This window comes from Cryptomeria japonica, chromosome 3 (genome assembly GCF_030272615.1).
Source record: "Cryptomeria japonica chromosome 3, Sugi_1.0, whole genome shotgun sequence".
Classification (NCBI taxonomy): domain Eukaryota; kingdom Viridiplantae; phylum Streptophyta; class Pinopsida; order Cupressales; family Cupressaceae; genus Cryptomeria; species Cryptomeria japonica.
In genome coordinates this window covers 123,254,359-123,267,798 of record NC_081407.1, presented here as the reverse complement: position 1 = coordinate 123,267,798, position 13,440 = coordinate 123,254,359, and the positions used below count along the sequence as shown (strand labels likewise).

General features: G+C 35.4%; 1 protein-coding gene across 3 annotated transcripts in view; it reads left to right on the top strand.

Annotated features, from left to right (window-relative positions):
- Positions 1-13,440, top strand: part of LOC131038725 (E3 ubiquitin-protein ligase KEG) — a 118,567-nt gene that overhangs the window by 83,492 nt on the left and 21,635 nt on the right. For 2 of the 3 annotated variants that reach the window (XM_057971250.2, XM_057971249.2), the window contains 3 exons: positions 10,182-10,306; positions 10,407-10,514; positions 10,628-10,861. In XM_057971250.2, coding sequence (XP_057827233.1) covers positions 10,182-10,306; positions 10,407-10,514; positions 10,628-10,861 — 467 coding nt within the window. The remainder of the gene's footprint in view (positions 1-10,181; positions 10,307-10,406; positions 10,515-10,627; positions 10,862-13,440) is intronic. The other variant, XM_057971251.2, reaches the window with a different exon arrangement.

The following is a 13,440-nucleotide window of genomic DNA, read 5'->3' as shown; positions in this document are numbered from 1 at the left end:
AGAAACATAGATATAAATAAAGATATAGGAAGTGATATATAGAGAGAGAATAGGACATATGAAGGGATATGATTGTATAAGTGAAGATAACAAAACCTCCGAATTAGGAAGAAAATCATATTCCATTACCAATAGGCTCATGTAATGATTGCAATAGAAAGAGAGAGGAGGAGGAATAGATTAATAGATAGATAGAGAGGATTACAGAGGTAGAGATGGAGATAAAGGAGAGAGAGAGAGAGAGAGAGAGAGAGAGAGAGAGAGAGAGAGAGAGAGAGAGAGAGAGATGGAAGATATATATAGGAAGTGATACATAAAGAGAAGTAGATAGAGATATATAATGGTATAAAGAGACAGAGAAATAATGTGATAGAGATAGAGAGAGAGATGTAAGAAGAAATATGAAGAGAGATAGAGAGAGATAGAGACATAGATGTAGATATAAAGGTTTGGGAAGAGAGAAAGGGAGAGAGGGAGATAGATGGATACATGTGTAGAGATAGAGGGGGAGAAAGGAAGATAGAGGGAGAGGGAGAGAGGAAGAGGCAGAAAAATAGATAGAGAGATAGAGAGAGGTAGAGGGAGATATAAAGATAGAGTGAGTTATTGTAATGATTGCAATAGAAAGAGAGAGGGGGAGGAATAGATTGATAGATAGATAGAGAGGATTAAGGTGAGGAGATGTAGATAGAGAGGATTATAGAGGTAGAGATGGAGATAAAGGAGAGGGTGAGATAATGTGTGTGAGAGAGAGAGAGAGAGAGAGAGAGAGAGATATGGAAGATATATATAGGAAGTGATACATAAAGAGAAGTAGAGAGAGATATCTAATGGTATAAAGAGACAGAGAAATAATGTGATAGAGATAGAGGGAGAGATGTAAGAAGAAATATGAGAGAGAGAGAGAGAGAGAGAGAGAGAGAGAGAGAGAGAGAGAGAGAGAGAGAGAGAGAGAGAGAGAGATGGAGACAAAGATGTAGATATAAAGGTTTGGGAAGAGAGAAAGGGAGAGAGGGAGATAGATGGATACATGTGTAGAGATAGAGGGGGAGAAAGGAAGATAGAAGGAGAGGGAGAGAGGAAGAGGCAGAAAAATAGATAGAGAGAGAGAGAGAGGTAGAGGGAGATATAGATGAAGGAGAGGGAGAGATAGCAATATAGTGGTGAGATAAGTGAGAGAGAGATAGAGATATAGAGAGAGGGGGAGATGTAGATAGAGATAGAGAGACAACGAAATAGAGAGATATAGGGATAGAGAGAGGGAGAGATGGAGATATTTGGGAAGAGAAAGAGAGAGATATAGATGTATGGGAAGAGAAAGGGAGAGATAGAGATAGATAGATAGTGAGAGGGAGGGAGTGAAAGAGAGATAGGTATGGTTAGATAAGTAATAGAGAAAGGTTTAGAGAGAGAGGAAGAGGGAGAGAGAGAGAGATGTATGGGAAGATAAAGGGAGAGAGATAGGTAGAGGGGGAAGAGATTTAAATTATAAGGGAAATTTTTTGTGTTGTGTAAAAAATTAAAAGTTTAAATTGTATTAGATCATTATTTATGTTAGTGTGTGAGATTTGTTATTATGGTTATGTTAGTTACTTTCAAAATTGAATATTTGCATAACATATAATATGTGGACAACAATTCCAATGGGGAAATAAAATAAATTAAAAAACAAAATAGGGGATGACCATGTATCAACATATTTATTATGCCTAAAAGAATTTGAATGAATGTTGAATCCATTGATAAGGCCTATGACCCATTGTTTGGTGGTGGGTGCCAACTCAAACTGGTAGTGTATATTCAGAGCATGGGTATCAATAGATTTTGTGAATACCAAAACGTACAATTCAAATAGTATTAAAACAACTTAGAAACAAAAATGAGACCTGCTATTAAAAAAAATTCGTATCTCAACATCAACAAAATAATTGTATAAAAACATTTTTTTAATCTAAGCAATTTTAATATAATATCATCAACTAGTAATATTATTAGTAACAACTTACAATTTTCAAATAATGAAACCTTACTTGTATCAAGATTTGAAAAATATTATTATATAAATAAAATATATGTATTATTAAATACAAATAAATTCCTAAACTGAAAAGAGAGGTTAAATTAATATTTATAAAGAATATAATAATAAAAAGATTTACCACAGTCCAAGGGGTTGAGCTTAACCAGTTAAAACACTGGGTTCTCATTGTGGAGACCCAAGTTCAATTCCCAATAGGGACATCTGAAGTGGAATTCTAAGCTGTGACTCTTGGCCTTCCATAGGATGGGGAAGGTCTTGGGGCCTATCTAATCAAACATAATAATAATAATAATAATTCAAAGATATGTAATGGGGATGGGCCCCCCTGTTATTTTTAGTACTTTCAGATTGAATAAAACTCAGAAATTTAGAATTAGGTTAATTAATTTATTGTTTTCTATACTTTTAAGCATAATAAGGGAAATGAAATGCTAAAGACAATGCACAGTTACCCTGGGAAAACCTCCTAGGAGGAAAAACCCAGCCAAAGGATCCTCAGATCTGATTTATGATTTAGAATTCAACTGAACATTACACACTTATCTGGAGTTGCAGTCACTATGTGAAAGAGATGAAATACTCTTCAATCAGTTTGCAGTCCTCCTCATCTAATCACAGTTCATTAAAGAAGTCTTCTATGTTTTGGAGATGGTCTGCTGCCTCTTGTGGAGTTCGCTGTCTACTGTTTGGGATCTGCTACTGTTTGGTTTAGTTCGCTCTCCAATTTGGATCTTCTCCCTCTCGGTCTGCTGCCTCGTGTGGAGTTCGCTGTCTACTGTTTGGGATCTGCTACTGTTTGGTTTAGTTCGCTCTCCAATTTGGATCTTCTGCAACTTAATGAAGTTCGCTGTAGAGGAGTTTGCTATTCCAAATGCCTTTGTATCAATTCGCTCTTCACAGAATATAATTTTATCAGCTTAAAAAAAACTTGGTTGTGATAATGAGAAGTATGCGCTGCATTTATAGGAGACATATAGCTTCTCAAACATGTCAGCCTCCTTTACCATTAAACAATTAATTATTAATTTCCTTTTAATTGATGGAGCCGACCCTATCAAGGAGGCGTGTGAGTTGAGTGAAGCGTGGAAGTCTCTTTAGGTGAGGGCCGAGAGGTATTGGGCCTGGCCCTATAAGGGGGGGGGGGGGGGGGGGTGGATTCCAATGTTGCCCAAGGCAATTGGAATCCGCCAGCCCTAATTACAAACAACACCCCCTACTATGCCCCCATTGGTTCATAGCTCCAGTCAAAAGCTATTCAGGCTTCGGCCAATTATCGATCAAAAAAAAAAAAAAAGATTTACCATTTCGAAATAAAACATGTATTTGGTTCTTTTAGACATAAAAGTTAAAAACTATTTTTTTAAAACTAAACCCTCTCTAGAGAGAATTTAAATGCCTCGTGAGACATTACATAATATTACAAGGGAAATTGATTTTTCAGTTGGTTAAAATGACTAGCCATTTGGTAATGCGGCATCCATGAAGGCTGATTAGAATTTGATGGGAGATATATTTCGCAGTGTTGGTCTGAAAGAAGGTAAAATCCGCTGCTCAAATATCCAAGTGTAAGGTGTTGACAGCTGATTTTTCTTGCAATAGCCAGTCACATGGAAACTGCCAAATAATAAAATGGCAACCACAAGAAGATTTTTTCATCATCTAAAAGTTGTTAGTAGATTTTTCGGCACTTAAAGTTATATCTGAAAATTGCTTCACGGGTATGTTAAGGTTGTTTTGAGGCATGAGACGGGTTTGCCGACAAATTGTAGACTGGCAAGTCCACAATAAAAGCCTATCGGCTAATTATCCCATTTTGTTTTAGTTTCTATGGTAGTATCTTTTGAAATGTTATCATTCATCACATTGCCAACATTGTATAAAGGGATGGCCCTTGGAGTCATACCTCCATATCTTTAATTCTAATAGCCACTTGAAGATACAGTCATGTTGTTTTGTGGCTTTACCCCCCTATCTTTAATTTTAATAGCCACTTGAAGATACAGTCGTGTTGTTTTGTGGCTTTGGCATAGTGTGGGTGGAATGGATTGCTGTCCTTGACTGAAGAGCACTTGTGTGCTCCCAATCTATAAATTGTATGGGCACTTTTTTGTTGAATGAACCAAAACTAGGCAAATATCACACAACAATTTCCTAGGACAATTAGTTTTGATGTGACCTTCACCTTTGCATCTAGTGCACCATAGTTCTTTCAGTTCTTTACTGGTTTCATTCTCCATGTTCAATTCCTTAATCATCCAAAGCATATCCCTCCTTAGTGCTTGTGCTGTTCCTGATTAATTGTTGCTACTTCAATCCAAACTATCATCTTCATCCATTGTTCTTTTGGATCGAGAGGACATTTCATCTTCACTTTCTATATCCATTGCCTTATAATGTGGAATGATGAGGGTGGTACAACTTTTTTTTTCTTAATGAGGGAACAAAGCCTTCAAGAAGCCATCTTTTCTTTTTTTACAAGTAATTCTTTGAGCCTGTGATTATAAGCTCTTACATTTTTCGTGTTTACCATGTTTTGTGTTATTGATTGGTGCAACAAGTTCTTTTCTATCTCAAAGGAGTTTGAATTCTTCTTCAAAGGCCTTCTTTAATTCCCCCCATGTATTTGTACATGATGGTTCAATCTTTGTATGCAACTTGATGGCTATATTTTGTTGAGTGGTTGGAAAGGACCATAGCCAATATGCTTTATTGTTTTGGTCATACAAATCGATTCACAAGTCTTACAATGTAAACTTAGGCAACATCTGCCTTTCTACATTGTGGTTTGATGGTGGACTCAACATGGTTTAATTCTGATGCAAACCTAGTGGTTGGAATTTGTTTGTTAGGGAGTTTTGATCTGAACAGTTTGACGCTCTTCCAGCACTCTCAGCCATGTGAGAATCCTCTACTTATATTGTAGCTTGAGCATTCCACACACTTGTTTCACCATTGTGTTCTCTTTTGTGCCCTCAAATCTTTAGCCTTGGGGTTTTGGCTTGGTTTCTTCTTTACTTTAACAACTCTATGGAGGAGTCCATCTCTCAACAAAGATTTTTTGTGTCTAGAGGAGGCTATATAGATTCTTTGTACCAAACTTAGTTTGCAAGGTTGACCTGCTTTTTGTCTGGTAATACAAGGTGCCTTACTATTGGTACCCACTCTTCCTTTGTATGGTTATTTATAGTGGTTTTAGCATTTTAATTTCTTTTCTCTTGACTGTGACTTTGGCTCATTCTCCAAGACATACTTTAGCTTCGAATTGATGGAAATATTGTCATTGATGTCAAAAAAAATGAATTTGCTAATTCATGAAGATTGATGAGATTGCTATGTTATGGAGATTGATGTATGGAGGTTGATGAACATATTGTCCTAAATCTGATAAATATTTACAATCTGATCATACAATAATAGACAGACAGTCCCAGTAATATATATACATATGTTACAATGAATTAAACTCAGTATATATGCAGGGATAAACTCAGTATATATGCAGATGGTATGCAGCAATAAACTCAGTATATATGCAGATGGTATGCAGCAATAAACTCAGTATATATGCAGACAGTATGCAGCAATAAACTCAGTATATATACAGACAGTATGCAGCAATAAAGTCCAGTATTGACAAAAACAAATTAAAAAAACAAATAAATATTATTACGTACTTCATAATAATATGATTTAACATAACAATGAATTGATAGAAGTTGTATTTGTTCTTTTAACAAATATGTGAGATGTATTAAGTGCTCGTTTTACCAGAAGACACGATCAATATAATGCAAGGTGAGTAGGATGGTGCAATTCTTAAACAAATCATTAATAAATGGTAGCGGTTCATTATGGTTTTATATTGGTTAGTACATTTTCTATGAAGTGATACAAATGAACACATTTTAAAAGGATGCGAATCCTTTTTGAAGGAAGAGAATAATATAAAGAAGTACAATCTTAGTTTGGGGGAACTAAAAATAAAGTCTGATTTGTTTTTCATAAAAGATATGTTAATTAAAAGACACGTCTCTTCTATAAAGAGTCCATTCAAAAGGTTATGACTCTTAGAAATAAAGACAGAATCTTTCAATGAAAGATCATATGAATGATATAAAAGTGGGATGTAATGGTGAGGTGAAAGGTAGGGAAAAAAAAGGAAATAATGAAGAAATAATTCTGAACAGTGAGTATAAGAATAATTCTGAGATTATAACTCAGAAAATAAAGAGTTCTCAAAAGTAGGTAGTAATATTATGCTGCTATAAAGAAAAATTATTACAGAGATAAAAAGATCTGTGTATATGAGGAGGCAGATCTTGTGAAAAGGAATATGTGATAAGGGAGAGTTCATGTGGCATATATGTGCCAATTTGCTGTGATTATTTCATCAGTTTAAGGGCAGCATTATTGTTGTTCTATAGCAGATTCTGAAGTGAAGTTTGTGATCAGTCTGGTGGCTGATTTTTAACCAGAATATAGAAGAATTAAATATTGAGGTTGGTGCCTCAACTTTGTGAAGTTGGTGCTTCATTTGAAGGGGTTGGTGCCTCTTGTAAGTCGGTGCTTACGAAGTTAAGGGAGTTGGTGCTCACTAATCAGTCTAGTAGGTTGGTGCCTACAATCATTGTAAAAGACACTTATATACTATTTGCATTATTGCCATGGTTTTCACCCACATTGGGTTTCCACATAAAAACTTGTGTTCTTACTTGTATATGTTGTTAAATAAATTTTGAAGTAAAGTGAATCAAGAAGAAAGAATTAAAAATTATTTAATAATTAATAAACTGATTCACCGAATTAAAAATTATTTAATAAACTGATTCAAACCCCCCCCCCCCCCCACCCCCCCCCAACTCAGTTTATTTGAGTGCTCTTCACAGATTTGCTCTATTTAAGCCTCTTCAGCGACCTCTCTTGGTCTTGATCATGTTGCAGTCTCTTCCAATCTTTATTGGAGTCTAAGGGCATTGACATCTTATATTAGATCCAAGTTTTTTGATTGCAACAATGCCAAATGTTTACTCTTCTTTCTGATAGAACTTGTACTTGAAATATAAATAGAAATAACAATTCATATCATATAGAGTAGTAAATATATCTTTATTCACATGAATTCTTTACTAAGTAGACCAAAGATGATCCACCAAGGATCTGGTTGCTTTCCTTGATTATGCATAGGCTATTTAAGGAACCTGATGGTTGCCAAGCAAACACAACCCTTTATTGATTTATATAACTACTAAAAAGCTGTCAAACAATTGATATATATTTGGATACAACCATTTTAACAAACTATAATAAAGGCATTGTTCGCTGACTACAAGAGGAATCTAGTACAGAGGAAGAAAAATGAATAGGTGAATAATGTGCAAAAGGCTTTAGTGCCATCAAACTTATTTGTTGCTTTCAATTTTCACTCTTGGATTTGATATTCATTTGACATTTCTGCTAGTGAGGACATCTTCCTTATAGAGATCTTTTTTCGCTTTATAATTCGCTCCCCATGGTTTCCTAGCTTTCCTGTTATTTGCTGTTTCTCTAGCTAGTATGTTTATAATATTTACCATAGTGATTCAGTAACCTAAATCAATGTACTTTTTGAGTCGCATTGACCTTCTCTAGATGTTTCTGGACATTTAGATAATTTTCTTATTTCTTTAGGAGTTGCTTTTCAGTGCTTATTACCCAGTTTACTGCATGATCATAGTTGGCCAGTCAGCAGTACCATTTCTTAATCTGCATCATTGACATTGGTATCTCTTATGTATTTATGACATAAACTGAAACATTGCTGAGAAGGACCACTTTTTGTCCCAGACAATCCACAATAAGTATTATTTTTTTGTACATTATATATGGTAGGGATGCAAATCCTTTTGTTAGAATGGAAATTGCAAGTATTCAATTTTTATACTTGTGACTGAAGACTTGATAGGGCACATTCTTGAATGGTATAATTGATGAACAGGAATGCGGCCTAGAATTGACATAGAATGTAATATGTTTTCCAAAAACTATGATAAAATGAAGCAGAAATGATCTGGGAAATCAAAGAGGGGAAGCAGAAAGAAATCAAGACAACAAGATTTTATTACAGTTTATATACTGAAAATCTGAACATAAGCTACAGATATTAGAAATTGATGGACCCAACAATACACATTTAGAAAATATAGAATTTTTTTTTGCTGGAACAGTTGGAATAATTAAATCCCCTGTAAGCTATGGGAGTAAAGGTGATGAAGCTTTTGAGGAGGAATTGTATAATGGAAGTAATTAGGCCAAGAGTCTAAAACACAACAAAATTATGTTCCAAAAAAATAATAAATATGAGAAAAAGAAGTACAAATGCTCTGGGAAAATAAAAGAAAGGAAGCAGAAAGAAGTCAAGAAAATCATAATTTGTGCAGTTTATATGGAAAATACTTAAACATAAGCTACATGTATTTAAATGTGACAGACCAAACAAATGGAATCCAATATTCAGAAAAATCATGGAAAAGATTTGTGAACAGGTAGAACAATTATATTTTCCTAAAAAGTATGGGAGTAAATATTGAGAAGCTTTTAATAGTGAATTGGATATGGAAGTAAATTTTTTGATAGTCATATACTCACTGGTGGAGAGCTGGGGACAGCTCCAGAAAATTGCGAAGTATGAGGACAGAGAAGATAAATTTGAAGTGTGGTATGTCTCTTCCACCGCTCATGTGAAGTAGGAAAGTGTAGGTCGGTATGGAGAAGCTGGACTCGGACTCAGCTCGGACTCGGGGCTCGGAGTCAGACTCGGCAAAGTGAAAAACTCAAGAAGTTTAGAGATTTTTAAAGATTTAAAACTTGTTTCATGCACCCTTTATTAAATACACCGTAAAGACACAATAACATCATGAAACTCGGCTCATTTGATTACATACACAAGTATACATCAATCACATAAGCATAAACGCATATTGTAGCTGAAGGAAATAACAAACATAGATATATATAACATAAATATTGTCAAATGTATACAATGTTACAAAACTCATGGAATAAAAAATCCATGTCATCATATGATCATCATCAAATGTTCCATACAAATACCAAAGGTAAATACAACTACAAGCCTATGGCTCAGAGGAGTCTGCATCCCCTGGCCCCGACCCCCTGCGAAGGTCTGTAAGGTAGGTCTTGGATGATTCGGCAGCCATAGTCTCTCCCTGTGACACCATGCCAACCTCACCAACATCAGGGATATCTATGTCACTATTTGCCTCTGGCTCTCTTGTCTCTGCTCGTGTTCTCTGCTCCTCTGCCATGGCTACAACCCCAACCTCTATATCTACCTGGTTGACCCAATCAATGGACAATAAAGCCAAAAAAAACAACTTAAAAAACTTTTAAAAATGTGTTTTTGAATGCCTTTTTTCATACCCAGCGCCGACCGAGTTTGCACGACGGGACTTGTGAGTTTGGGCGGTTTTGGGGCAAAATTGCCCAGTTGATGAGTTGGGCAAGTTTGCCCCCTGGACTCGGCCGAGTCCAAGTCTGAGTTTGCTGAACTCGTGGGGGGTGACTCGGACTCGCCGAGTTTGAGCGATTCCAGGCGATTTCCGTTTCTCTATGGACATGACCTTGTAATTATTCAATTGCCAATAACTGTAGAAATGACATAGGACATAGGACGTGGTAGATGATTAGCTAGAGAGTGATGCAGTTCCATGCTCTATTACATGTAATTCTGGGGTCTTGGAGTGATCATGTGTACAAATCAAGTGAAACTAGACAAAATCATTCACCATGTACCTTTTGCTTTGAAATTGAATGTGGAAGATTTTCTCCTGTTCTTTCAAATTGTGTTTTTGTTGTCAAGATCCCAAAGCATTTTTTTTAATTTGTGAAATTTACTTCCAGCAGTTTTTATAAATAGTCGAATGTGGGGTTTATCTTGAAGATTTAATAAATGATAAATAGTGTGGAATTCATCTGGCAGAATTTATAATAATGTTGCTTGTCGTTTATCTTGCAGAATACAATATTTTTATGAAACCATGAAATTTCTTCTTCTGCATTATTTTTAGATGATAAGGAAATCGCTACAAAGTACCATATTCTTATGGATGTAAAATTTAAATTGGTTTCTTAATTTTTGTAGGATGATGAGGGGGACAATGCATTCCATATAGCTGCAGACACTGCAAAGATGGTGCGAGAAAATCTTGATTGGATAGTTGTTATGCTTCGGCAAGAGGATGCAGCTGTTGATGTTCGAAACCACAGGTAGGTTTTTTCTTACTACTAATTTATTAAGCTTATCACCTTTATATTTCTTATTTCTTGAAATAATTTGCAAGGCACATTGTATTTGTAAAATGTGAAGCAGTGGAAAGACACTGAAGGATTTCATAGAGGCACTTCCTCGAGAATGGATCTCAGAAGATTTGATGGATGCTCTTTTAAAGAAGGGAATACAACTATCTATGACAATGTATGCAGAATTTGAAAAATCTCAAAGCATCTTCCATAGAAACCTACCTTATCTTAGCATAATTAAATTCAATTTATTGGTAGAGTTTCATAACATTGTTATTGATGATGCAGATTTGACATAGGTGATTGGGTTAAGTTTAAAAAGAATGTAAAGGCTCCAAAATATGGATGGCAAGGTGCAAAGCATAAGAGTGTTGGCTTTGTTCAGAATGTACCTGATAAGGATCACCTAATTGTGTCGTTTTGTTCTGGAGAAGCCCGTGTATTGCAAGAAGAGGTTTTTAAGGTCATTCCTCTTGACAGGGGACAGCATGTGCAGCTAAAGGCAGATGTTAGGGAACCAAGGTAACATTGTTTTAGTTTGTGGGCACCTTTGAATTGGTATAAATATAGTTCTAGTTTACTGTTAAAGAAATCCTGCTTGCCAATCTGACATTATTTTTTAATTATTGCATGCAATCAATTATTATAACCTGCTAACTGGATGCTTCATTCCTGTTGCATGGGTATAGCCTTTGTAACAGTATCAACTCTTAAGAATCAGTCAAACTTACACCCAATATAACCATCTCAAGGTTTTACTGAATATTAAAATTCTCGTGAGCTTAGCCAAATACAGCTTTGTAAACTGGAAGTGTTTTTCTCCCAAGTGTGTATAACCAACGTTGACAGTCCAATGGTTTAGGCCGCCTCATTCAACACCAGTGCAAAGATTTGTTGAATGATATTCTAGGAAAATTTGTATGAGATGTTGGGGCTCATTTATTGCTTGTTCAATGCTGTGTGTGGAGTTGTCAAAGAAGAAAGCTTGTAAGTGACATTATTTACATCATGTTAGAGTTAATGCTTAACATTCCATTCTAACCTCAGTGCTATAAACAGGTCATTCTATTAGTGGATGATGTATCTTATTGAACATGATGATGCAAAACTGTTTGCTTAGACCTTCTTGGAGACAGTCGCTATTCATGGTTGATTATTTTGAGGTTTGAGGCATGTTCTAATATGATTGGCAAAAGTTGAAGCTTGTCTCCCTTAGCTAGCACAATTATGTAATTAAAACTCTTTTCGTGGAATTATTTTAATGAAGTCTAATATCATGTACTTGTATTGAACATGTTGAAGTCTTAATCTCATTTACAAGTCATTCACATGATGTAGAGTGACATGGTTCAAGTTTCTAATTAGATTACTGCAAAATTAAAACAAATTTGTGACCTAAAAATAGTATCATAGGTATTGACATTAAGTTTGAAAAATAGAAACGAGTGGATCTGCTCATAACATTATAAACCATTGTCTATGATAAAAATGTAAATCTTGTTTTGAAAAGTATCGCTATTACAAAAATTTATCAATAATTTAGTAATTTACAAGATAATTAAAAGAAATGAGAAGGGAAAAAAGGAAAAAAAAACAAAACTTTTTAAACACTTTTGCATGTAGTATAATACAATAATTGATTATTTACTATGTTACACGGGCATGTTCTCTAGGGAAATTCTGCTGTTCTTGTCCCCAGTACATTTTGGGGATGCAGAGACAGCTAGAATACCATCCCGGGGCCATCCTCGATCTTGATTATAAATGGGGATTTTGAAACAGGAGGAAATGGGCAGGAGACATACAGACATCCTCCCACTCTCCCAGGGATGGCCAGCTGTCCTGTATAGCCCAGCACTGTGTCCTCCCCAAAAAAACCATATGCGACACTTTTTGTGTCTTTGTTTCAGGCAGATATCTTGTACATTTTTTGTTCCTGACTGTTGGATAAATTATAGAATGCTTTTCATATGTTGATGACAGAAAAATAAAAATCAGGACAAGTCTTAAGAGATAGACATACTCTATAGCCACTTTATAGAAACAATATTTTTTCCTTTAGGATATTCCAATTGTTAAACTCGAATAGCAAAGAAGAGTTTACTGTGAAAAATATAAGAGCTATTTATCAATGAAAATAAGCTCGGAGGCAGCAGGAAGTTCAGTACAAATATACCATCTAATTGAATGCAAACTGGAGATCTTTTACCAGATTGTATTTCATACATTTGTATGGTCACAATTATTTTGAAAATTAAATATGCAACTAAACATATAATCATTAATTTGTATGCTATTGTATTATGTCAGTTCACTGAATTTTCTCTTTAGAGAGATTGGTTTAGCTAATAAAATGATTTAGATCTTTGTCTCGTTTTTCACGAGTTTAGACTCTTCTGACACCTTTCATGTTACATGGAATTCCCTAGGCAAAAATACTTATTCCTTGATCAGTACCTAATAGAAATTGCCTTTTTTGGCACACTAATCTACCTCTTGAGAAGTAGCTTTCTATGGTATTTGCTTTATTTTCGGTTCTATCAAGATGATGAAGAAAACACAAATCAATGTCAGTATATCAATATGATAATAAGATATGCACATTGACAATGAAACCAATGAAATTTTGTTGATTTTTGTATTGAGTCTCAGCTGAATTCTTTAATTCAGCTCTATTGTTATAATGTCACAGAGGGCCTAAATTTGGGGACAGCAAGGGGATGGTGGGCAGATGGCGTCGGAGCGGTGGTGGGGAGGCAATGCTGATATAAAAATAGAGGTGAATTGAAATCTTCAAGGCAAAATCTGCAATATAACATCTTTGTGAGCGCCCCATAAAAGCCATCTAGTTTTCATAACATCTTTGTTAGCGCCCCATAAAAGCCAATTATTCACCCCCTCCCCCTCTCAGTGGTGTATTGTGTCTAACAATTGGTATCTGGGCATAGGTTTCCAGTCAGACGAGCTTTCTCCAGCTTGGGTAGATTCTGGCTCAAGGACACAATGGTCTGTTTAGTGTCAATCCCTGCTCGATTAACAAAAGGAAAGATGAATCAAGGAGGGGCACTACACCAAAACCCAATCGAGGTTTTGACACTAGA